Source organism: Cuculus canorus, chromosome 2 (assembly GCF_017976375.1).
Source record: "Cuculus canorus isolate bCucCan1 chromosome 2, bCucCan1.pri, whole genome shotgun sequence".
NCBI lineage: Eukaryota > Metazoa > Chordata > Aves > Cuculiformes > Cuculidae > Cuculus > Cuculus canorus.
In genome coordinates, this window is record NC_071402.1 from 111583140 (window position 1) to 111609117 (window position 25978).

At 39.2% G+C, this 25978-nt stretch overlaps 1 protein-coding gene across 24 annotated transcripts in view; it reads right to left on the bottom strand.

Moving 5' to 3' along the window:
* The window catches only part of ARPP21 (cAMP regulated phosphoprotein 21), a 199114-nt gene that overhangs the window by 39706 nt on the left and 133430 nt on the right, over positions 1–25978 (bottom strand). For 15 of the 24 annotated variants that reach the window (XM_054059277.1, XM_054059274.1, XM_054059276.1 and 12 more), the window contains 6 exons: positions 25444–25676; positions 17888–18118; positions 13200–13369; positions 11558–11662; positions 8929–9195; positions 1183–1309 (listed from right to left, as the gene is read on the bottom strand). In XM_054059277.1, the coding sequence (XP_053915252.1) occupies positions 1183–1309; positions 8929–9195; positions 11558–11662; positions 13200–13369; positions 17888–18118; positions 25444–25676 (1133 nt within the window). The remainder of the gene's footprint in view (positions 1–1182; positions 1310–8928; positions 9196–11557; positions 11663–13199; positions 13370–17887; positions 18119–25443; positions 25677–25978) is intronic. The other 9 variants (XM_054059284.1, XM_054059281.1, XM_054059288.1 and 6 more) reach the window with 3 other exon arrangements.

A 25978-nucleotide genomic window follows, 5' to 3' on the forward strand; every position in this document is an offset into this window, starting at 1 on the left:
TGACCAAAACAACACTCATTTTATTATAACATAAAACAGCTAAAAAAAAAAAAAAAAAGTAATCAATTGCTTAGTTATAACTGTGTTTGCTGTGTCTTTGTCTCCCAGAGCACCTGAGAGAGCATAAACAATACTGCCAGCAGTCCCGTTACAGACACAGGTTGACGGGCTGGATGACCCCATAAGTCTTGTCCTTGTCTCGCATCTGAGTTCCTGACTTGCATCTTAAAAGACATTGTAGTCAATGTGTCTGCAGGGAACCTGCTTTGCCATTCAGAAGGGTTTCTGCCAAACCCAGACAGAAAGATGAATACTTTATACTACCTGGCATGCCTGTAATTGCAAGCCCTATCAGGAAACAACACCTCCATGCAGACTTCGAAGTTCCTGCATGAGATACTCTACAAGGGGAGATGCACACTAAATTAATATGCAATCAACAACTTAAAAAAAAAAAATCTCCAAAACCATAATAACTTTTTATTTCCTTGAAAAGCAAGGATCCATTTGCGAGCAGAACCCCTGCCCTCCCCCAAAACACATCAGCCCAATTCTGCCTACGTTCGTCTTACTCTGGTGTCAGCTGGAGTCGCATGACACAGCAGGAAAAGAGACCGGTTCACTGTGAGACCTGCTACTCACTCTCTTACAGTGTAACGGCCCCCCTTCCAGCCGCACGTTGCTCTGGGGAGCTGGTCCCAATGAGCACCAACCACACAGATCACCTCATCACTCCTTGGGCACAGGGAAAGCAGAAAATGGGGGAACATGACCGTCCCCTTCTGCATCACTGCAAATCTGTCCGCTATGCAGAGCCTTAGAAACATCTGAGAAGTCTGCATGACGAAAGACAAACCACAATGCTTGGTGTGAACATGCAATGTGACTGCTCACACCAGTCCCCTACTGGCTCTCTCTGTGCCCCATCAACTGGAGCACGGACATTGAAGAAACGACACTGTGTGCAGGACAGTAGTGGTAGAGAACACAAGCTCCGCTCTTCCATTGCTTGGCATCTTCAAGCAAAGAGTTTATCAATTAGCAATTTTCACCACATTTTCAAACAGAACAGCAAGTAGCTTTCTCCTCCACTGTTCAAATTCAAAATTAAAACACAACCAACAGGTTTTACCAGCAAAGACACTGTGAGCAGCTGAAAAAGTGAGCAACAGATGTAAATACCTGCTTGCTGTGCAGTCTGTGGGATCTGTTGACTCCGCTGTGCACTGTACTGAACTGAGGCAATGGGTCTGTACTGCTGAGTTGTTGAGGTAGGGTACTGACCAGATGGATAATAATACACCGGCATCTGCAAAGAAAGAGAATAACAGATAACTACAGACTGTGAAACTCAAAGACTCAGGAAATAAAATAAAACTGGAAGGGGAGCAAGAGTTCAAGTTAAGCATATTAGTGGTAAAAATAATCAAGAAGAGAGGTTTGGATTGTGAGACTTCAAGAACCGCAGTTTCCTTTCAGCTTTGCTAGGAAAAGGGCTATCAATGCTCAAATTTCTTCTCAGATACTTAAAAAAAAAAAGAAAGAAAAAAAATTAATTGAAAGAGACAAAAACATACAGGATGTATTAAAAGCTACAGGCATGTACCAAAAAAATTCACAGTAAAATATCAAATGACTTAAAAATGGATGCAAACAACATCTTCCGTATCAACATAATACATATAGACAGCATGTTGAACCAGTAAGTAAACTCAGGAGAAAATGGTCAATTCAAAGAAAAGAATGGTCTGGAGTATATATAAAAGCTAGGTAGAGGAAAAGATGCAGTGTGCGCACTCTTAACAGTTGTGACAAATGATGATACAATTTATGTCTTTGTTTAACAGCTACGTTCTTCCTTATAGTGAAATTTTCTCTGTAAAGCGTCTCTCATAATTAGTGTGAATACAATTGCAGTTCAAAAAACAACCACAGTTGTTTTCTTGCAGGAGATGAGGGTAGGCATTGAATCAGCAAATTCTGCTAGGTGGGCTGCCTTTTTCTATTATTATAGAGCAACATGCACTACATCACCTCATGATGGAGGTGAACATAGCAATTTGGGTGTGACTGGAGCTAAAGCTTTTTCCTACACATGGTATATCAGTGTTACGGTGACATTTGAGCTAAACAGTTTTAAACTGACCCAGGGAAAGTTCAAAGCACTCAAAATTTCTCATTTTCAGCTGCCATGGATGTTGGATGTACCTGAGTGTTTGGCAGCATATGGTATCAAACTGCAGTGTGACATGGGCTTGGGAGAACATTGCTTCTCCCATCATTTCTGCCACATCTGTCAGCATTTCTTTACAAATCACACAATTTTTTTCCCCTTTGCGTGTTGCATTTATTCTACTCAGACATATACACAGTCATACCAAATGCTTTTGGCTTTCTTCATACAAAAATAAGAATTGTATTTGCCATTTTTATCTGCATGGAGGAAATGTTTGTTCCTGGAACAGCCCCTTCAACTTGACTATCCATGAAGGAGTAGCAGAGTAAAGGTAACCACAACCTTTTGCGTACTGCTAGGACATCATAAGAGAAATCAGAAATTTTCCCAGAGATGATGTCAGGTGAGAAAGAACCGGCATAGAAACAAAATACTAGGAAAGAAGAAGGCATGGATGCCTAATTGGGCAAGCAGAAGAATACAAAATGGGTAACTGGTGGGAAAAGAATCAGGATTAACAAAGCTGGACTTCATGTTGGTGGTGAAGTGAAACCCCCCGGCTGACTGACAGTCAATATCACCTGCCAATCAACAGACTGACTACCCATTCATTCTTCAAAGTATGTTAATTTTCTCTTCAGTCAGTGGAAGCCTTACATACACACACACCCCACCACCCCATATAAGCCAGATTCAAAGAAATACCAGACAAAACAAGAACGTTTTGATTGGAAAATGTTGTAAGCTACCTTCCCTCTAGACAATACCAAGTAAGCCTAATGGCTACAGCCTGCCCTCGAGTCATTTGTTTTTTAAAAGACTACAGTAACAAAGCATAAATGCTTTTGTAAAAGAGAAAAAAAACACGATGGATGTTTTTTCTCTGCAAAGAAAAGCCACAAAGTACAGGAAAGTTGCCACAGACATTCAAGGTGCAAAATCATTCTTTATCCAACATAGTAGTGTACATTGTGTCTCAGGCAAGCTTAGTATGATAAACTCATCTTGTAGAAATCCGACTGCTCTCAGCAAGAATCTACGACAGGAGATTTGAAAGATGAAAGAAGACTCAATCTAAGTAAAATCAATGCAAAGAGTTGATCTTGCCTTGGAGCAGGGGAACAGAGCATACATACTCTCAAATACTTTTTATTTTCTATTACCATATTCTACAAATTAAAAAATATTAAAGTCGTAAGGAAATATTCTCACTTCTCCTGGCAGCAACTTATTGTCACTTAATGGATTTAGATTTATTTGATTTACCCTCAACTTCCTCATTTTCATTGTGCAGACAAGCCCCTAGTATTTAAAAACACATAAGTATATGAGAGCAATGTGAATTATATTTTGAGGAAAGACTCTGTAGGTATTAACTTTAAAATGTGTCATAAAGAAAATGGGATTTTAGGTGAGGTTTATATTTGGACCTGTTTAGCACAAAAACATATATACACTGAAGCAGTGAGAGAAGTTTGGAAACAAATTTATTTTTACCACACAGGTAACACCTCAGTGTTAGTCAAAGACTTTTCTCCCTTTCTCTCATTTTCTCAATTCACTGGAATACATTTTTTACATATTCGGTGTAGAAGCTTATCAGAGTGCAATCTATCAGCCTTAAAAATGGTAGTAATAGGAGTACTGGATAAAAAGAAAAATCATTTCACTTAGGAAGATTAGTGGATGAATATGCCAGCAGCCATTCTTACATGATTGCAAAGAAGACGTTTGGTTTTTTGGTGAGGATTTTTTTTTGTTGTTGTTTTTGTTGCTTTGTTTTTGGTTAATAAGAGATCAGAGACATGGATAAAATAAGTCTTTAGTGGATAAAGGGTTCGGAAGGATTCATCCCCATTAATCTTGAGTACATCTCTGTGTCACTAGCTGAAACACGTTATTTGTCATTTCTAATATTACTTTCGTGAACAATGGAATTAAAAGGGATCAGGGATAACAAGTATCGCTTACATCATCTACTCTGACCCTCTTGAATTTTTTAGTTTCTCATTACATCACTGTTACTAACACCTTTGCTTATGTGCTCTTCAATAAAAACTATTACATTTCTGTAGCAGCCTACTGACATGCCAAATTATACTTGAATCACTTTTCCATGTGTACACACAATCTACCCTCAGACCTTCTGCTTGTATAATGTATTTTCTTTACAAAACGAAGAAGTTTCCTGCACTAACAAGGATGCCAACACAGCTATATGCTTATCCTAAAAAAATAAAAATAAAAATAAAAATGCCCTTCTAAGACCAGAACTTAAATAAATGTTGCCTTCTTTAGTCTAACAGCATAATTTCTTGATCGTAATCCTTGACACTGAAAAATTCCCCCTCTTTAACAATTACCATGGAAATACTTGACAGATGAGCCTTACCCCTTGGATATCTTTATTTTAAAGGTGAATACCTTCCATGTTTGTAGGCTGACCATACCAAGGCACTCCAGATTTTTCTCCCATATACAGCATTTTCTTTGTTTAACTTAAACTGGAACAGGACTAGGCATGCCACTTCAGAGACACCCATGAAATGCCACAAACAGGCATTACTTTTTCCTCCTTCTAGCATGCTTTGTCTCTAGATGATGGGCAAAGACTCAATACTACATTGGTTTTCTGCTTTGTTCTGTCCACAGACAGTTCAAAACCTATTATCAGGTTGGGTTTCCCCTGGAAAAACAGCATCCTTTAAATTCATGGGTATTCTGTTTAATTTTATTATGGTAAGGAATAGGATTCCACACACTTTTCAACCCAATGGTTCCTGACATTGCTGATATCCAGTCAGGTTTGGACTAGCACTCTCATCCACATGATTAATAATGCTGACCCTACTGCTAATGGCAGCTATGGTTGCATAAATGGGAGCGAAGACAACAGAAGCCACAGTGATGTATGGACACATTGAGGTACCATTTCTTCCCAAAATCTAAGTGACAGGGATCAATCATTCTTCGAGGATTTTTTCTCTTCCCACTCCCCCCTGCCAAGTAATGACAATAACAGTAACAAAAAATAATGGCTTGTTTACAACTGTAGGGTGTCCTCCAATATAATTTTCTGGTATAATCAAAGAAAGACCCACTGAACTTGCAATGACTCCTTAATCTTCTTCATAACAAGTTTAGAGGGGATATGGTATGAATGAAGGTTTTGTCTTAGAGTAGCTATGGACTCTCTAAGAAGTGGCTTCTGCGAAGGGACAGCTAAAATTAATGCTGATACAACATTAATTCAGGTGAAAAATCCTTCAATGTGTATTACTTCTGCAAGCCTCTCCAAGAATTCACACCATCACATTTTTGGACACCACTGACATCATTTTGCCAGCATAGCTTCTAGAAAAAATGAGTGAGAGATTAAAAGGACTTTCAAGGAAGCATATCCTTTACCACTGGTATAGTATTTTCCCATTTATTCATTTGCAGAGGCAGAACAATGACAAGCAGCATTGAGAGTGTGCTGCAAAACCCAAATGAGGACCCTTGTTGAAGTGTCTGGGCCCTTAAGTGCTATAGAAGAACCACTGGAAGGAGAAGCAAATTGAAAATAGAGGAAGCATTGTTTGTTATTTTCAATACATAAAACAAGCAAGCATTTGCTACTAGAAGTCCGTTTCAGCAAAACTAGGCTAGTGGCTGGGGTTTTGGGGTTTGTTTTTTATAGGGATTCTTTTCCCCAATTGGCTTAACAAAGCCACATCATTATTTTCAGATTATTAAATCATGATTCTGTTGTCAAGCCAGGGAATAGCTGTGATGAAAGTGATGAAAGAAGCAGCAAAAGAAATGTAAGTAATGTCTCACTACTTCTTAGGCATGTCATTTTAAACTCAAGTCTTCTGCTTGGGCAAGAGAATCTTGGAAAGCAGCTGCAGAGCCACGCTTAACTGAGCTTTAATACAAAAGATAATAACTTAAATATACTACTGAGTTTTTAAGCTGGGAGAACATTTCTTTCTCCTCCTTTCAGTTCCCAAAGGAAATGGTCATACTCCACTGAAGTTCTCACTGCTATTTTCCAACAGCATAGTGGGCACCACAGCCAACCTACTAGAACCTTATCAAAAATGCATTCACAGGAAATAATTAGCCATTACAGTCAAGCCTTTCTTACTGGTATAAATTCAACACCAACATCTAAAATATAAAAGTGCTTTTACATTGATTGCATTGTATTGATGAGTTCATGACAATGGGGTATTTTGTATGCACTACCATCTTCGTTGCTTTTTTTTTCTCCAGCTTGCCTCAGACCACCTGCTTTGGCATCTGAGAGCAGCCTTGCTATTGCACCTAAGCCCAAAAGACTAACAGGTGATTCAAATTGCCAATAGCCACTGCCACAGTGAAGTTTTACCATAACTGGGTCAGGAAGTCAGGATGCACAGAAAGCTGAGCTGTTACAGCAGAGGAACCACTATTTCCCAAAGCTTTGCTCACCTTTTTTTAAGGGAGAGCCCCCTACTTCCCGTACATGTGCTGCAAGTAGTACCCAAACCACTATGCCACATTCTACTGCTGAATACAATGAACTAAAACTTGAAACGTCCCCATCTGCACATGTGGACACAGACAGCTGATGCCCATCCTCACCCCAGGGCAGACCAAGGCCACTGAGATTTCATGGTATGAGGACACAGGCAGCAGGGACTGAATCCCCTCACGCTCTCTTCCACACAGGTATATGACAAGGATTTTTTTTTTTGAATAGTAACAAACTGGAGATGAATGGCGCATGCAGTGCAATGGATGCAGAGGAAGCTGACAGTGCTCAATTTCTCGCCTTTCCACACCCCCACAGACAAGCCATTCCCCAGTGAAACAACTTAAGTTACTGAAAATCCAAAATATATTTTTCTGCCCTCAGTAACTTTCCACTTTGTTAAAACATAGGAGGAAAGCACTCATATGTACTATATTTAGGCTACAGAGACACAGTGACCATGAGAGACACACCAGTACAACACTGGTCCTAGAGCAGTTTATATAGGAAAAAGCACCTTCTCATAACCTGTCCTCTGAAGAAGTCCATCTGCTTCTCCATTAGCACCAGAGCAAGCACTGATGATGAAAAAAAAGCTTCAAAAATTAACACTATACCAGACTGAGTGAAAACCCTGCACCGTGCTGTTCACCCAAAGGTGAAATGCAATGCTCCCACTGCAGGTGATGAAGGTTCAGCCACGTGCCAACAAGAGCTGCAGAGACACCCCCAGAAGCAGCCTCTGCGAAGTCAGCTGAGGCGGCATCCAGCAGAGATCCCAAGGCGGGATCAAGGTGCAAATCTGGTCTCACCCGAGTGGAGAGAGGAGGTGGTGTGGGGTCCCCCGCCATGGCAGGCAGCACAATACAGCATCCCCCTTAGTTTCCACAGCAAACCCTGGCCAGCAGGGCGGGGAAATGCATCACTTCATCTGCTGCGGTGACAGCTCGTGAAATGGAGGTGTTCGCATTTATCTGGTTCACTAGAAGTGTCATGAGGTTTGATTAAATGATGCTTGAAAACACTGAGGGCACCAGGGGGTTGTACATGAAGAGAGAAACGTGGACAGCCTCTACTCACTCACTTAGAAAACACAATCTAGAAGGGAGGTACAGATTCATCAGGGGATTTTGGTCTTCAGGCCATTTTTTTCCTCCCACTTTTTTTTTTTTTTTTTTTTTTTTAATAAATGCTCCATTTTGCAAGCAGTGAAATCTTTTTCTAGCAATATTTTCAGTTTTTAACAGAAATCACACTACATTGAACTTCAGCTCCTTAAATATTGCATTTTGCATGCATTCTCTCTCAAAAGAAAAAATGGTTGTATAGTTTCTAACAGGAACAGAAACAGCCCTCTACGGGATGTAAGCATCCAGTAGTCTTAGGGTTTCTTTTATTGTTGCTTAGTGATCTCATTAACTAGATCTCTAACCCACTTAAAACATTGTAACAGTATAAATTCTTCATTGCTGTGGCAATACCAAATCCCATTAACACACACAATTGGAGATTTTCAGTATGAAATGGCAAACAATAAACCAGCAGGTTTTACACTACTTTTACATTAAAAGAAATTGCGAAGTGGTTTTACTTTTTTTTTTAGATATTTTATTTCAAAGGATAAAATGAAAACAGGAGAAATAATACTAATATCATTTCAAAGTGGAGTATAAATGAAGTTATCTATAATTGGATAAAGAAATTTGGCTTTTTAAGGTGTATGCCTTGAAAACGGGCCAGACAGTCATATGTGCATTTTACTTCTTCACCGTAATCACTTTCAATATTCTGTAAAGGCACCCAGGAGACAAGTAGGGATGTTTGGTAGTGAACAGTAAAACACAATCAGTCTTTGGGAAGACAGTTAAAATTACTGATCTGTGACATCTCACATGTTCAAGTCAATTAAATATGATTAACACCTACCTGAGCTGATGTGCATGTTGCTCTTTTGGTATATATACACGGCAAAGCAACTATGGATATTTACTCACCTTCCTCCTTCATATTCACGTGCAGATGTGTCCTGGAGCTTGAACATATGTTCAGAAAATGGTTTGAGGATAGGGAAGAAATTGCCGAAACCCAGGAAATGACAGAGGGTTTGCAAGTTTTCTGCTGCCTAAAAATCTGCTAAGCTTTTACCAGGGGCCCAGCGGTAGAACCTAAAATGTGGATATTTCTTTTTATATTCCCTTTCTAACGTTAATAATAAGTGCCATGTCAAACTGGTATCAAAGGTCTTGCCTACCTGAGCAGGTGGCGGTGGTTGTTGCACAAAGCCCTGGGGTGGCGGAGGTGGCTGCAGCACTTGCTGGGATACTGGTGGACCTGAACCTGTAAAGCCTCCTGGGGGAAGCTGCTGACTGGGGGAAGCCATAATGTAACCTGTCTGCTGGGCAGGCTGCTGCAAGATAGGCGATGGGTAGACAGGACCAGAAGGCGATTCAGGGTTGTCTCCTGATGACTGACGACTTAAGCTCATCTGGTTAAATTGTGTTGTCATGTCATCTCGCTGCTGGGCAAAAGGCAGTAGAGAATGATGTAGACATGATGTCTGCAGTAGACATGCAAATTAGCAGAATAAAATAGGTTCAAACAGAGTGTGAGGGGAAAGGAATCACTCAGCTCAAATACCTGCCAAACTTTACACAGATATCTACAAAACCAGAGGCAATTAAAATGAAAATCACTATAAATGCTTTGACAAAGACTTTCACGCTGCAAGGTGAAGGGCATCGCTTGGCAAAAAAGTCAATTATTTTGGCTTTTACCCTGCCCCCCATCTTTATACCAAAATGACAAGTGAACTTTATAGTGTTCAAAAGAAGACATTTTAAATATAAAGGGCATGAAAATAACATTATGAATACCTCCTTCCCCCAAACACAGAATTCTTCAGTCAAATACATGCTGAAAGTTTCACCCATGTTTCAAAATGATCCTAAGAGGAACTCGGTAAGATTCAAGTGCAGACACTTTCCTTTTTAGACTGTTTTGAAAATCCAAGATTATAAACATAGATAAGTTAAAAACCCAAAATTTCAGCTGCTATTTCAAAGCTTTTCATTCAGTGTTGGAAAGAAACAACTTATATTTGGAGAGGGGAAAAAAATATAAATCTATGTTAGGATGACCGTACCAAATAAAGTCAATGGACCTAAGTCTCATTAGATGCTGGTAATGATACAGGGATTCTAGACAGTATCTATTCAGCCTTGCAAAATGATCCACACTAATCAATGCTCATGAGTTTACTCTGTGAAGGTCGATGATTTACAGGTGTGTTTCTATGCATCTCCACTTGTGTCTGTATCATGAGACTTTTAACTCAACATTAAGCCGTACCCTGTATGGCAATAAATCCAGAATAAAACTCCATCCTGTGCCAATATACAGATTATGGTCCCTTCCTTATACCCCCACATGGATAGGGAATAAGTACTATAAAAGTGCGTTTCATTTAGAACAGTCATACTATTTTTTAAAAGGAGCCTTTCTGATTTTGTTCATACCCCTGTGGCTTTTGTTCTCCAAAACCTGCAAAAATGCATAATGCATTTATTGGCAGGAAACTTCAAAACAGAAGAAAAAAAAAATTTGTTTGTGGAAGGCACTTCCAGAGACTGCACAGAGACTCATCATCCCATTCTGAAAGCAGGTACCATAGGGTAACATTTAAACACAGATCTTTAGGTGGTGTAAGAAAGTAATGCTATTAACTTTAGCGTTATCCTACATCCGTACTCAGGCACATAAGTTACTTGTCTAAAGTTTTTGCTTTAAAAAGTTAGGATAGTCATTACCCGGATGGCAAATGACTGCGAACAGATTCTATGAGAAAATTTATTGACCCTGGAACATCTCTGGATTTCAGAGCTTCAAACCCCCTATAATTTATACATCATGTGTACAACATAATGTACATTGAAGACAAATTCAGGTGAAGTTTCACTATTAAATTAGCCACTAGAAATGTCAGCCTTCCTATGACTGTCACCAGAACAACCTGAGATACCTGTAAGACACTTTTCAGGAGAATTAGCACAGAGACATGCAACTTCCATTCAGCAAGGAATGTTTTTTTATTGTCCTTTAAATGGTACTGCTCATCTACCAGGCATTAATAACACTATTTTAGCTGCAAGGATTTGTTCACCTTTGTTTCCATCTCTTACCATAACTATGTGACATCTCAATCTTGGAAAAAAAATCAGTCATACGCAAGATTACCAGAGCAAGAGAGGAAAAAAAAAATCTTGTAGTGCCTCTTAATACGTCAGCTTCATTTCACAACAGTATAATCTTAGCTCTCTAAGCATCAAGCCAGATTCAGACTCCAGAAGAGCACTCCATTTATTTTTATTATAAAAGTACATTGGTGTTTTGCTGTGGTGAATAGGGTACCACACCTTCTGCAGCTGGTTCATCACTACTCTGTATTCCAAGTGCTCTGGTATCATCAGGGAATTAATCTAAGCAATGGCTCTAGAGGTTTCTTCTCCTCCAGTCTTTAGGGACATAAAATGGGTATAACCCAAATCTCAGCCCCCAACTTAGCAATTTAAGCTGCCTCAACGTAAAGTCAGGAGACACAAGCTCCTATCACAGGCACAAGAAGGCATTCTTCTGAAGGCCCTGCTAACCAGGTAGAGCTGCCTTGCTACTAATAACATCCTCCAGGTTAGACAGCCAGAATTAGTAAAAATGCTCGTACAAAATGCTTGTCAGTACCAGAAGTGTTAAGGTAAAGGGGGATTTGAATAGTGTCTTCACGTGGGATGCCACTGGCAGTGCTCCCCAGAGGCTCTCAGGCATACTCATGCTCACACAACCAACTTCAAGGAAAGGAAAGGAAAAAAACCAAACATCTTTAGTACCACAGAAAACTGCTGCGTTGGAGAGACTGGCAGGAGATGCTGGGGAGGATAAGAAACTGCTGGATATTGGACTGACTGAGAAGATGGCTGCATTGCCTGAACAGGCTGCAAAATAAACACAGTGAAAGACAATAAATACAACCTACTTAGAGATCAATAAAAATACCAACAAACGCTGTTACTGAGAACAAAGATCACAAACACAGCTCTGAAAATGCAGGTGACTCATCGTCAGCCCAAATACAAGAGGTCAGGTACTGCGATTTTAGACTTCATTTTAGCCTTATACCAAACAATTCTTTATTACATATTTTTCTGCCTATTTTCATACATTTGATGGCTGTTAGACTAAATAAAGCCACAACTACAGCTTCTTATTACTGATGTAAGGCAAAGCCAAATTATGACTCTACATTTAATTTACAGAGAGAAAATGGAAGAGCAGCACAGTGTAAGTGTATATTTGAATTCTGCTGATAATGACTGATTTAACTCCGAGTGTGTCATAGGCAAAGGAATAATGATTTTAAAGCTGCTTTGGCAGAACACAATAGTTAAAAAATAATTGACAAAGAACAGGCTGCAAATTAACAACAGTCACAGGCCTGTCAGCTTGGAGCAGATGTTTATCTAAGTGAAAGACTAATTTTCTACAGCACTATTACTTTTGAATAGCTTTACTATTCCTTTCATTTTAATCTCTCATTTAACATGAGTCTTACACAGATCAAATCAAGAAATAAGAGCCACAAATACGTAACTCCGAGTAAAATCAAAGCAACTTCACTGAATTTAGACACTGTGTTTCTAGGTAACCGGTACCAAATTATAAAGCCACACAAGACCACAGTAGACATTGGCTGCTATGTGAGTAAGCATGATGTAGGATTTGTGCTTGAGTAGTTTCCTCCACCTGTTCTGCCCAGGGACAGCAGGCAGACAATCCACAAAATTAAGTTTGAACCAGACTGAAACCCAGCTGCCCATGCTCAGCCACATCTGGCTGCATGCCACAGCCAGCCCAGGGGCCAGACAGCCGACACACCGTGGCACTGTGCCCAGCTATGCTGCTCTTCCCCTCTCCTGCTGTAGTTCCAGAGCTTCTAGCTCACAATGGAATCAAGGTCAAAACACGGGACGCAGGCAGAAGACCCATGGTCTGCAGCAGGGTTGCTTGTAGTGTGGGCTATCTACAGTTCAGGCCTGATATAACCAGGCATAGAAGAGTTTGTAGAGCCCTGTGTTCTACTTGATGCTTTGACTCAAGCCCATTGCTGTCAAAAGAGATGGGGAAAGGTCCCCAGCTCTTTGGAGAGAATTACAGACTGCACTAGTTTGAGAATGAATGTTTCAGCTCTCACTTACAGGCAATTTTTGCAAAATAAATTTCTGTAGACATACACCAACTTGCTTAACAGTCCTTTTCAAAATGAAACAATCCTTTAGATGGCACTAAAAAACCAATCATCCCTCTCCACCTGTTTCATACATGTTAAAAATATAGATCATAGGCTATATTTGTTTCAGAAGAACCAAGAACATTCTCATATTTTGTCTAGATGCATCCCTACTTCCTACTCTTTAGATAATCCTTTGTATACCTTAGAGCTTCTCCTCTTTTTCCAGTGGCAGCTACACTTACCTGTGTGACAAGGTGACTTGTCAGTTGCTGCTGTGACTGTTGAACCTGCTGAGGCTGCTGGGATGAAGGCTGCTGCTGAGACTGTCCCACCATCTGGCTCCTCATCGTCTGCTGGCCACTGGGAGGATTGTATATTGCCGGCGTCCCATCAGGATTTACAAACGGTTGACCTGAAACAAAATGCCCTGCCTTTGCTGCATACGTTGAAAAACGTTCTGTTTTCTGTATGAAATCATTCAAACTTGCTTTAACTAAGCGCTCTTTAGCTGACTTGCTACAAAAGTAAAGTCCTCATCACTCTCAATGACTCATTACAGCATCAGCCATCAATTTATTTTTTAGCAGGGAAAGCAGATGGCAGATATTTGTTTTGGCAGTATAACTTTCCAAGGATGAACGGGTGGAAGGTTATCATGGCTATAAGATGATTTAGGAGCTATGGTTACCTGAAGTTATTCAATGAGGAATCAATTAATACTAAAATTGAACTCTAGAGCAAACACAGAAGCTAGAAAATATTCATATACATTTTAATACCACTCCCTAGATGTCAAATCTACACAACTACTCATGACAGTGTAGTTTGTATGGAAAAGGTAAAAAAACCAAACTCAGCCTTGTTCTGAATTTATTTACACATAGTGCTGTGCTTTGGAGAGCCACGCCCTAAGTAATTAGAGGAGGCAGCACTGGAAGTTATCAAGAAAGAAGTACATAAGATGCCTTTGAAAATCTCATACATGCAGGACAAATTCTGTCGAAAGTTCCACTAAGTTTTTGCTTCACATATTTAGCTGGGGGAAGTAACATAAAAGCAATGTTTGTTAGAAAAAAAAAAGTCATTGTCTTAGAAACAAAAAACAAACTATATTTCTTTGTAGGGAAAGTGTTTTCCATGACCTCAGTTCTCTTTTGACTTCCATCATGTATGAGGATCACCCAATAAAGAAACTTTGCCCTCTGTCCCTAAAGAATGAAAACTTTCTGGATTAAGTTCCTGTACTATACTGGGCAAGTCACACTCACAGTGAGAAAGGACATGATTAGAGTGAATGGAAGAGAAGCACAGGGTGGTTCTGGCCACTAGCTGATTTCCTGTCTTGCTGGAAACACAGAGGGTACACAATGGCATGGACTCCCTAGATTTGGGAGTCTCAAGGTCCAGAAGTTCTGTAGGGGACTGGGAAAATCAGATGGGGTGAGTGGGATAACAAGCTCCTAAAGCCTGCACCAGGTTCTCAAAGGAAAGTGTAAAGTGCACTTCCCCTGGCTCAGTGAAGAATGACAGAACTGAAAGAGAAAAGTTTTTGAAGATGAAAAGAGAAACTTTGAAACAAGAATTCAAGAAATCTTGAAATAAGAAATGAAAAAGAGAGATCAGAAGGCAACAGGTAAGACATTTGTAAGTTATGAACCATGGCCTGGATAGAAGAACAAAAATGGCAATGTCATTTAAAGGACTAAGAATAAAACATAGATGTCCTTAAACTGTCAAAGGGGTTAAGTCAGAGAACTTGTCAAGAGGAATCCTTTAAAGGGTAAAACACACTGGTGAAATGGGTGAAATGAAGAGTAAAACTGCACAGCCACTTAAAATGGTCATTTCCCAAAGCAAGCAAGAAACTTCTCTATCTGGGGAAAAGGACGAAACAAAGGTAACTGCAGGTATGGAAAAGAAAGAACGGGCTGCCAACACTTGAGAAGGAGCTGAGAGGTATAATCAGAGCAGGGAGATACTGACAGCATCTCTGGATGTCATTAGAGGTTTGCACAGTCAGTGACTATATAGCGTAAAAGGAAGCAAAGATCTTTAAAAGACATGGTGTTATGATCAAAAGACAAAAAGATTGGAAGTAGGCACTCTGCAGCTGGAGAAAAAAGAGCTAAAGAATGGATTTATACAGGGAAAGAAAATCTATTCATTATAGGAAACAAAGCTCCTTTTTCCTTTTCTTTAAACTGTCTTCTCTTCATCTGTTTCTGACAGCTTCCATCACTTTCATAGTGACAGCATCCAGCAATTTCAGTCTCATCCCTACAGGGCTTCTTTTGTAACACTGCACTAATAAGATGCAAAGATTCTGAGCCCAAAGAGTGGTAAATTTGCAGCATGTATTTTAGTGCATGTTGAAACACAGCAGACACTGCAGTATAGTCTGACTTCCAGCACAGGTAGCAGTGTCAAGCTATATGAGTTCCGACACAAACCAAATGAGACTGTGCCTGTAACTCTTTATGTAAAGATTAAGATAATCAACTATGATCACCTTCAAAACAATTCCCTTCTGAGTTGACTCACAGCTGCACACGATGCTGCCAACTTTCAAAGCAATTCCACAGATCATTTTCTGAAAGACTGTCGAGGATCTCCATTGTTTTTGCCTTCATGTCTTCTACTGACAAAAAATGGGTTCCTCTGAGCACCGACTTGATATTTTGGATCTCTTCACCATAAGCCTCAGTCAATAACTGAAAAGTTCCTATCATGGATCTCTTCAGTTTCACAAGAAACTTGAAGTTAACTCACTGTTCATTCTTGTACACTGACATTTTACAACTGAAGGTAAGAAAACTTCTATATTTGAACACAGGTCCACTCATACTGAGCGAAGCCATCGAGTTGAGCCTTGTCTCATTGTGACAGGTTAGAACATGTTCTATAACCATGGCTTTCTCTCTTTCATCCCACTTGTAGTTTCCGAGCTATAAGGTTAGTCTCATTTTCTTTGTGTTGGACCTCGTATGTCTAAGACAAATATTTCAGTCTTTAGAATAAGATTCTCCCTTCATTTTCTTCATTATGCATTTATTTACAAAGCAAAACATGCAGTTTGAAAGAAATGCAAAATTATATGCACTCAAACCTCTTGCTCCCTGAATATTAAACATACAAATACACGTGGAGCTCTCAATCATACATCTGCAGACAATGAGGCATACTAGGAGGGAAGAACAGGCACTCCGGTCTAGTGACAGTACTGAAAGGCATTATACCTATGCCAGACAAAGACTCTCTAGGTACCAAGGAAAAGTAGGATTTAGCTGCTGCAAATTGTGAATTTCACAGAACAGATGTAGGAGATGTTCCTCTTAAACAGCTCTTCTAGCCTGCAAGTGTGGTGAGCTGCAGCCTTTGTCCTTGCCATGGCCACGAATGGGCATAACCTCTCAGCTGTCAGTGGGCTTGAAGCAGCAGCAATTCTTTCATTGGTTTCTCTCAGTCCTATCACCTGAATTATGGATGGATTTCTGCCTAGGCCTGCTGAATTTTGTTTGGGAGTGAACCACATACTGACTCAGAAATGCCAGGGTTACGACAGAACTGTTAACTATCAAAACAAAATAAATGAGTAAATTAATAAAGATGGGGTTTGTCTTATGCCCGCCTGCCATTCTGTTCTCTCCCCTGAGTCATTTTAAGGAATGACTAAAATCCGCATTTAAGCTGACAGTATTACACTCTCATGTCAACAATGTAATAGCTTGGAAAAAAAAGTACGCATAAATAGTAAAGGCTTTAGTAACTTGCACAAACGTGTACTTTTTAAAGCCATCTCTCTGAAAAGAACTTATTGCATTTGATTCTAAAGAAACAAGAACTCCTCTTTTAATAGTTTATCAAGCCTGTTTTTTTCATAAATGTGGCAGCTTCCACTTTTTCTTGACTGTCTTTTGACTGAAAAAAAAATGGTTTTAGCAGTAGGCTCATAAATAGGCTTTACACATTTGAACCAAAAGAAAAAGCTCTGAAATGCTCTATCAAGGACTTTGAAAAAATATTTTGGAGTTCACCGTTCAGTTTCCAGTACAGCAGAAAATATATTGCACTGTATACTTCGTTATTTTAAACCAAGTTTAAGTCAGTTGTTGACAGCACAGCTACTGGTGGTCACCAAAATAGTCCAAATCACTAAAGAAGCATCACAGTCTCAACCTCCCAGATCCTTTTTAATGCTGTCAGTACAATACTGTGGGAAGTAATACAGCAACACTATCCGGACTCATCTGGACTAAGCAGGTAACAAACCACTTTAAGCTTTCAGCAAGCACTGAAGTTCAAGCTGAGTGGTTTCTGAAGTGTCCGCAGTGCTTGGGTGACTGCGAATGCCTCGTTCAAGCACTGCAGTACTGCTGACGACCAGGGTCACAAAGCAGAACTGAAGAGATTTTTTTTTTTATCACAAGACTTTTTCTTATCACAAAACTTCCAATTTAAATACAATTGTTAATCGCATAAAGAAATTAACTCTGAAGGGCTAATTCAAATGCAGCCTCTAAGCCTTCTAAAACTTTGCGCATTGTATTTCAGTTGCACCGTATCGCAGCACATTTGATATGAAAGAGGGTCTGTCCTTAGTGTAGCTAAGAGGATCTCAGAGGATTCACATCCAGGGAGTGAAAGGACTTTACAAGATGAATATCCCACCTGGGACCACGCAAGTGTGTTTAGCATTACTTCCCACCAGCTATACCACAACAAACTCCGTCAGAAAGCCAATCCAGCTTTGCCTGCAGATTTGAAAAAAAAAAAAACAATCTGCCAAATGTCATTTCTACATACATTTGCTGCTTGCTTCCTCCTAAAGCGCCTGAAGGAAAATATTTCTAGAAACATGAAATTTGTGAATTCCCCAGGTAACACTGGAAACACTGAATGGCAGTACCAGGCAAGAGCGTATCATACCAACCTGTGTGCGGGTTGAGAAGGATACTGCCAGGTGGTATCCCTGCAGCTTCAAGTGGAAGAATGATATAGCTGGTGTTGTTGGGGGGCACCTGGCCACTCATCCCGTTCTCAGGGTAGGATACGTTGCCTGAAGAGCTGGCTGTCACCCCAGGGACAAGAGATGCACTTTGGAGAGGCTGATGTATTCGTGACAGGGATCCTGAGGAGCCAGCGCTGCTGGAAGACTCTGAGCCTAATAGAGAGACACAGTGGCAGGGGGTTATAAGAGACCCCGGTCCCCAACAGACATGGTGTGTACACAAGGACAGCATCCACGGACTGCAAAGACAAGCACTAGTCCATGCCCAGCTAGCAGAAGTGGGGTTTTCACTCCATATTTAGCAGTAGTATTTCTACAACTCAAAAGACCACTTTCCTCCAGCGACACCTGCTTCCCCCAGCCAATAAACAGCTTTATCAAGCAGAAAGCAAAACGCTCAGAATGTGTTTATAATGCCAAAGTATTGGTTCACAGGTACAAAAACTAAAAATGGGGTCTGTAAATGAGAAAGAAAAAAAACTGAAACCCCACAAAAGACAAAACCCCAAAACCCAGTAACTAAGTTCTCAGTCAAGTAACAAGGTAGCTCTGCCATGTCTATATTAAATTAAAGCTATCTAAGACTCCACCACTTAGATTCTTGAGCACCTAACTTATTACAATTACTCAATCAAGATGTATCAAGTGTGCTAAAAAACATTTGTGCCTGGAAACGGGGAGAGATGCATTATTTTAAAATACAAATATAATTTCCAAAACTGATTAGATTTCAATTTGCTTCACATAAAAATTACAGAATCTCTCAGAGTGTAATGCTCAGATGAATGGCTTCCTTAAAGCAGGACATTAAGACAAATATATGGGACGTGTGAAAGCAAATGTCTGCGTGGATGTTTCCTTCCTTCTGTGCATCTTGAATTAATTACTAACTTCCTTAGTACCCTCCTGCAGGCATAGACTAAAAGAAAATACAGAACTCAGACTTAGGTTTTGGAAAGCTTCTCTCAGAGGCCAAATTATATCCCTTCATATTTGGGGTACTACAGGAGGAATTGCAGTAGACTTGGAGCCTTGGGTTCATTTTCAGTTAAATCCATGCTGGAATTCATTTGTTTCTTCACAATTAGGACAGAACAGGTTTCCTTGGAAGAAATCACACCAGCAGCCTGTTACTTAACACATATAGGGTCTTTCCATGGTTTACTGGAGACTGCTTCGTAAATTGCATTTTTATCCATCTTCAAAGTTCCTATCCACATGGCAGCTACTACAGAAACAGTTCTCTTTATTACCTGTGCATATTTGCCAAGAGCAGGACCCTAAATTAGCTTCTCCAGTATCTACTCAAGAAAGTGATAGAAATTAGAAAATTCTAAATCTCTATAAATATACCCCAAAGTTGTATTAGTTGCTGGATTTTTCTCTTCCTTGTAGACTGAGGTTGGAAAGTTACTAAGATTATTTCTGCAGGGATAGTTCTGTTTATTGGATCATTTCAGAGTTTCAAAAAATGGCAGAGATATTCCTGGAGGTCATCCTCGTGAAGCTGCAAGCAGTATTTTGCATCTTCCTCCCAAATGTAAATGCAATTGCATGAGTTTCATTTTCTTTCTACAGGGTCCTTTCTGGGTCCTTTCCTGCATTTCTCCAGCCCTTTTACATGCACTTCACATTGCTTCTTTGAGTTCTCGCTTTACTTTCTCCTCTTTTCCATCACCTATTGAATTCAATGGGTTTGAAAGCTACCTGGAGATGCTGGAGTGATGATTGGATTTCATAACCTCCCAGTGTTATTCCTAAGCATGTGAGTAGTAACAAGCCTGAGCTTAGACCTCTGTCTCCCCATTTAGTGCTATTTTGAAAAAATACTGTTAGTGGAAAAGATTATAGCTCTGACATTCAATTGTTTTCTTTTTTTCCTTTCTCCCTTTTTGGACGTTTTTATGGCAGAATCTGATCTTTACCAGCTTCTGAATGTTCAAAGCCAAAGGACTACAATGAGTTCAGGTGTACTCATCAAATGGCAGGCAGAAGCAATGGACGGCTCTGAAGCCATCATCACACACTGGCCAAGACGATAGCTTTGAAATCCCTGTCTTAGAAGAGCAGAGATCTGCTCTCCTATGTGAGTGGACTAAGAGGATGATTTTGAAAGAACACAAATAAGACACAAACCCTATTTTAGCAATTTTCTGAATATTTAAGAAAAACTCCCAGAAATTACTACTTAACTATTTTTGCCCTAATTTATCCTGCATAAAAGTGATCCGATATTTCTTCCATCACCACAACTTTTTTCCTGTCACTTTAAGTCTAGACATTTTAAGCCAAGTAAATTCCAACATTAATGTTTGAAAATTAACAACAATTAATCTTGTCTTTGTAGCTTTGATTAGCTGTTTTCACAGTGTCTAAACTTGGAATAAGAAATGACATTATGAATTCAGTACTACAGCAAATGAAAAAAAAACCCCTGAACTATCTGACTTTATTCAAATTCACATTAAGAGATGTCTTGCCAAAGACTTGTGAAAGAACTTTGACTAAATGAGCTTTTTGCCCCCATTACACAACCCAACCTCTTTTTTCTTGGTATGTAATGATGGCTGCTTCTTCTAGATTCTTCTGTAATTTTCTCGCTGCTTCACAGCTGACATAATAATAACCTTCATATTCTCATCATTTTCCATTAATATATTTTTAAAGTATTCTGAGAGATACAGCAGTTCAAAGACTGGTAAAAGAAAGAGAGACAGAAAAATCACCACAAAGTCTTAATAGCTTAGGGGCTTTGTGGAGGGAGACCGTGGAGGTCCCATTAATTTTCCAGTATCCTGAGTGCTAGTGAACGATGCAACACATCTTGCTCTATTTTCTTTGGGTCAGCATTCATTATCTGATGACTTTGAAAATATCTGTTCATCCCACCTTCCAAGTTCGAAGTAATTTTTTTCTTTTTTAATCAACTGGACTCTTGAGATCTACCTACTACTTGCTCCTGATGGTCAATTTTTTAGAAGTACAGTGCTGATCACCTCTGCAAGTATTTTTGTCTTGAATATTTTTTTTTCTTGGCTTAGGAATATTCATTTGCTACTTTTATAAGCCACTTGCATTTCTGTATATTACGATGTATTTAGGGTTTTTTTCTTTTTATAGCAATATTCCATGCTCCTGCAAACACAATTATTCCACTGCAAGTTGCACTTCTAAAACTAAGACTGATGTTTCAGCACAGTTAGTGGGAAGAATATGACTGGAAGCAGTTAGCTCATGATTTATTGCCCATACATCAACATACCTACAGTTTTTCTGGACTTACAAGATCCATTAGGCTAATGCCTGATTCAAGAAAATCATTAAGAGGCAGAAATCCAGTTCCAAATCTCAGAGACAAAATGATAATTTATAGGACAACTTACACTTAAAAAAAGAAAAAAGAAAAAAAGGTTAATGTATTGAAATGCCTGTAGTATAATTGTCTTCTCCCAACAAGGGTAGCAACGAACACCTAATAGGAGAGATTAGATTGTGTCTCCAATTACCTGGAGTCCCGCCAAGGAAGTTAATGATCCCTACAGATCTGTATCAACACAGCCGATACCCCAACACAGCAAGCTTTTTGTAAATAGGGGGTAAAGAAATACACTCCAACAGATGTGCATTCCACTGAATGGAAAATGCATTAAGTGAAGCTAAAGATGCAATACTTACATCTTTTAAGTCTTCCAACAATTATTTAAAAAGGTATGTAGATACATGGAGGATGTTTCTTTGAAACATGTCTTGTCTCTTCTAATAATGTATATTAAAACCTGTTGTAATGTGTTAGTGAAAATAACATGATAGTTGATAGCCTAGATTTTTTCTCTTCATGGGTGTATTAGAGAGTGAACAGGTACATCTTTGCCTACAGGGACATTTAGTTCACTTATTGGTCTACAGGTTTAGCCAGTTCTGGGAAGTCCACTATATTACCAGATACCTAAACTAACAAAGGTTTTATACGATGTCCTAAGTTGTAGGAATGCAATTTGTTTGATTAGTAACTCCACACTGAATTAGAACACAATACATCTCTGTTTAGCTACTAATCTTCACAATAACAGAGCAGAAAATTTTAGTTACAATATATATTCTGTGCTTTTTAGTGAAACAGGGCTTTCCAAATAATCAACATGTGCATGAAAACAACCATCAGAACTAGCAAGACAACCATGTAAGGGGTTTCAAACAGCCCCTTTTGTGAAATCCGCAAGAATGAAGTGACATTTTTAGCTTAGCTTAGCTTTGCTAAGCTCTAATTCCTGTGCAGCTGAATGCAATTAAAGTCTAAGACTAACTGAGACTACTGGACTGTGCTGCAGAGAACAGCATGTTCTATATCTATCTATGTCTAAGGGGAGGCTAATATTTTCTGCATTTCAGTTTCTGTTTGTCTGCTCTGTAACAGTAATTACTGATTTATCAAAAAGCTACGGTTAAAGGCAGAACATTTAATTTTGGTGACGATACTAAAAAAAGATCCACAAAAGCTACAGTGCTAATATCGCTTCACTATACATACTCTCAAATACAGCTGTGAACCATCCGTGAAAAATCCCTGAAGTCTTAGTATTTCCATGCTTACAAAACACAGTTGATAATGATCCTGGGTGAACGTCATATATGTAGAATAATTGTCACATTTAAAACAGTCACAAACCTTTTGAAGCATTTAGCCAAAGAACAACATTTTGACCTACTGCTGACTTCAGACTGACTTAATATATACTAGATACAGGACAAAAATACTTTATATTTATTACCATGAATCATAAAGTACTTCAGAGAACAGATTAGTATTTTCTGCAGAGGAGAACCAGGAGAAAATTGGTGCCTATCAGGCTCCGCCACACCACCGGGGCAGCAAGCCTGTTGTTTGTAGCTACATTTCTGCTACACCATTTTAATCACAGTTGTAAAGATAAAAGAAAATAAGCAAAATCCCTCAAATAAAAACAGGATCAAGTTTTATATGTGTACCGAGCTACGGAACACCTATGACTAGAGTACAGAATTATAAAGATCAAATGCAAAAACATGCACAATGAACTGTTGCTTGGTAGCTAATGTACCCTAGAGAACACAAATAGCACATGGGGGCTCTGACAGCTGTATGAACGCACACAGCATTTTTTAGTGAAGTGCAAACACTTTATCAAGGCATATTTCCCCATTATTTTCTGAACAGTCACTCTTTTCTGTTTTAATGCCATTCAATAGCATTTCAGAAAGAAGGATAGAAATAGCAATTCATATATTTCCTCTGATTTTTCACAGGCTGACTGACAGTTTGACTTTGTGCCCTTGCTTTGAAGGTGTAAGCTTGTTTTGACATCCAGCCTTGCTCTTTTTCCCCCACCTCTTCCTTTTATCTTCTTTTTCATTTTCTTTTTTCACACTTCTTTTGCCTCAATTAGCTTTCAAATTTAAACACTTTTCTCAAAAAAAAAAGTCAAAGCACTTACAATATGTAATTGCGCTGCAAAGAACACAGAATTCCATATCAGTGATATTTTAAAAACGTATTAGAAGAGCTTTCATTTGAAAGCAATTTTGCGTTTGGTGCACACAGAGTGCAAAGGCATTTACAAGTATTGGCACGCTTCAGAGATATCTTCTTTCATACATATTCTGACAGCACCACTTAATATGCTCAGTTTTAACAATAAAACAGCTACTTAAAATTATTAATCTTTTGCAATTAGATGTCTCAATCCTCCAAACTGGATTTCTCTGACACCATTTTCACTGCTATGCACCTCTGCAATGCAATACTACAGAGAAATACATTTACCTGTGCTCTGCTGAAGGTGAAAGATATGAAAGAGGTACACCAGGAACATGTGCCTCCTCCCAAATTCATGCATATCAAATTGAATTCTGATGCAATGGAAAGATTCGTGGGAGGCATAGAAATTTGGCGATAAAAAACATAGTCTACTGCATACTTCAGGCCCCATCGTACAGTCTATTCAAGCCTTTATACAAATACAAATTAAAGAAGAGTGTAGTTTCAAAACTACATTCACACTGGTTCCATTACATTATATAGGCTTATGCTCAGGAACAAGCTGCAGGTAGATAACTATACTGTAGTAATTTTCAAAGTCAAATTCATGTCTTAATTCCATAATATTTCATACACATAAGGATGAAGAAGTATCTTAGTTTAGGAAGGGGTCTTTATGGGTCCCTTCCAACCTGAGATATTCTTTGATTCTATGAATCTGAAGATAATAAACCCAGTATTTGTCTAGGGTCTCAAAAGAAGCATAGAACAGAAGCATAGAACAGAGGCAAAGTTTTCCAAAAGCTCCCAGCAGCTTTATGACCAGCAGAGTTTGAAAGAGATGCTTTCCAACCAGCTGGGTCCCTTTACAACTGTGAAATAAAACAAAATTTAAACTAAGTTCAAGACCCAGAGGTCCAGAATGTAGTTACCAAGTCAAATGTTTCCCCTGATTTATTCTGAAACTCCGTTCCCTAGCATCTTGAATCATGGCAAAGGCCACCAAACAATTTTGGGAATAGAAGTGAAATCTGACCAACCGAGGTTTGATAAATTGGGTTTAAATTAAGTATCATCCATAAACATTCTCAAGTCGAAAGAGCACTAAGTGCTAAATATTGATTACCACTTATCCTGTACTATATTTATCAAATGAACCAAACTGATGGAATCATCTGATGAGCTCATTATTTATTCTGCACTTTTACACAAAAATATAATAGAGTAGCTTAATGCGATGGCTTGAAATTCCTTAGATCTAGATTCCTATGACTAAGTCATACGTTAATGTACATGAAGTTAATGTAAACTAAAGCAAAATTCCCACCAGGTTTGTAGTTCCCTCAAACAATGCTTTCATTTAATGGGAAAAAAAACAAGAAGTGAATCTGGCATCTCTGACAGCTTCCATCACAGCACACTGCCTCATCTGCTAGCAGAAAGAGAGAGGCCGTGCTCCACGCTACAGATGGTGTGCATGTTAAAAGCAACACAATGTTCTTGGATTTCTCATCAGATATATGACATTTAATTCTTCATGATTCAAAAAGAGCAAGATTAACAAAAAGGTAAAATCTTGTGCTTTATATGAAAGGACTACCATCTTTTCAGGCTACAGCAACTGCAGAGAGTGTTCAAAGGCAATGTGCGCATACTTTATGCCAGAAAAAGCTTACCTCACCTATGATTTGCAACATTAAACTAGACATTAAATTAGGTTGTGTTTTTGATTTCTAAGGTACCCAGATATTAGCACCTGTAGATGGACATGAACATCTGCTATGTATGGGAATACAACCACTCCTGTAATTCACCATATAGTCCAACCTTAGGGGTTGGAGTAGATGATCTCTGAAAGTCCCTTTTGACCCAAACCATTCTGTGACATATGATACTCAGACAAGTACCAGCACAGCCCTTCATCACCACACAAGAACTATTATAAACCCAATACAGTACTAGCTACCTGTTTTGGACAGTTTGCCGGTACTTCTGTTACTTGATGAGCTATCTCCTCTTGTCAGGACTGTTATCCCACCAAAACTGGCTGTCTTTGTTATGGCTGGCTTCAAATTTCGATTTGAGCTGTCCGAGTCTGTGCTGCTCCATGGTCTCTGGTGGTCTGACCACTTCAATTCGTTCTCCGTACTGCTCTGCCGACTGCCAGATGCCTTCCCCGTGCTGTCTCTGTTACCCCTATGGTCATCAGGAAACACAGATTTATACACAAATAAAACCATGTCAGGGCATAGTCCATCTTTTGGTACCCTGCAGCAAGCCTAACAAAGAAAAAGGAAATACTCTGCACCTATGAAAGCATGCCTGAAAGAGGGGATTTGGCCCCAATGTTCATCTACCTTTAGCAAGTAAACATTGCTATATGCTTTTACACATGCACAGCACTTACCACTGATCCCTTTTCGCATACATCCTAAGAGCACTTCACCAGAAGGCACTGCTGTAGCAATATTATGTAGCGTGGGCGTAGCATTTCTCTT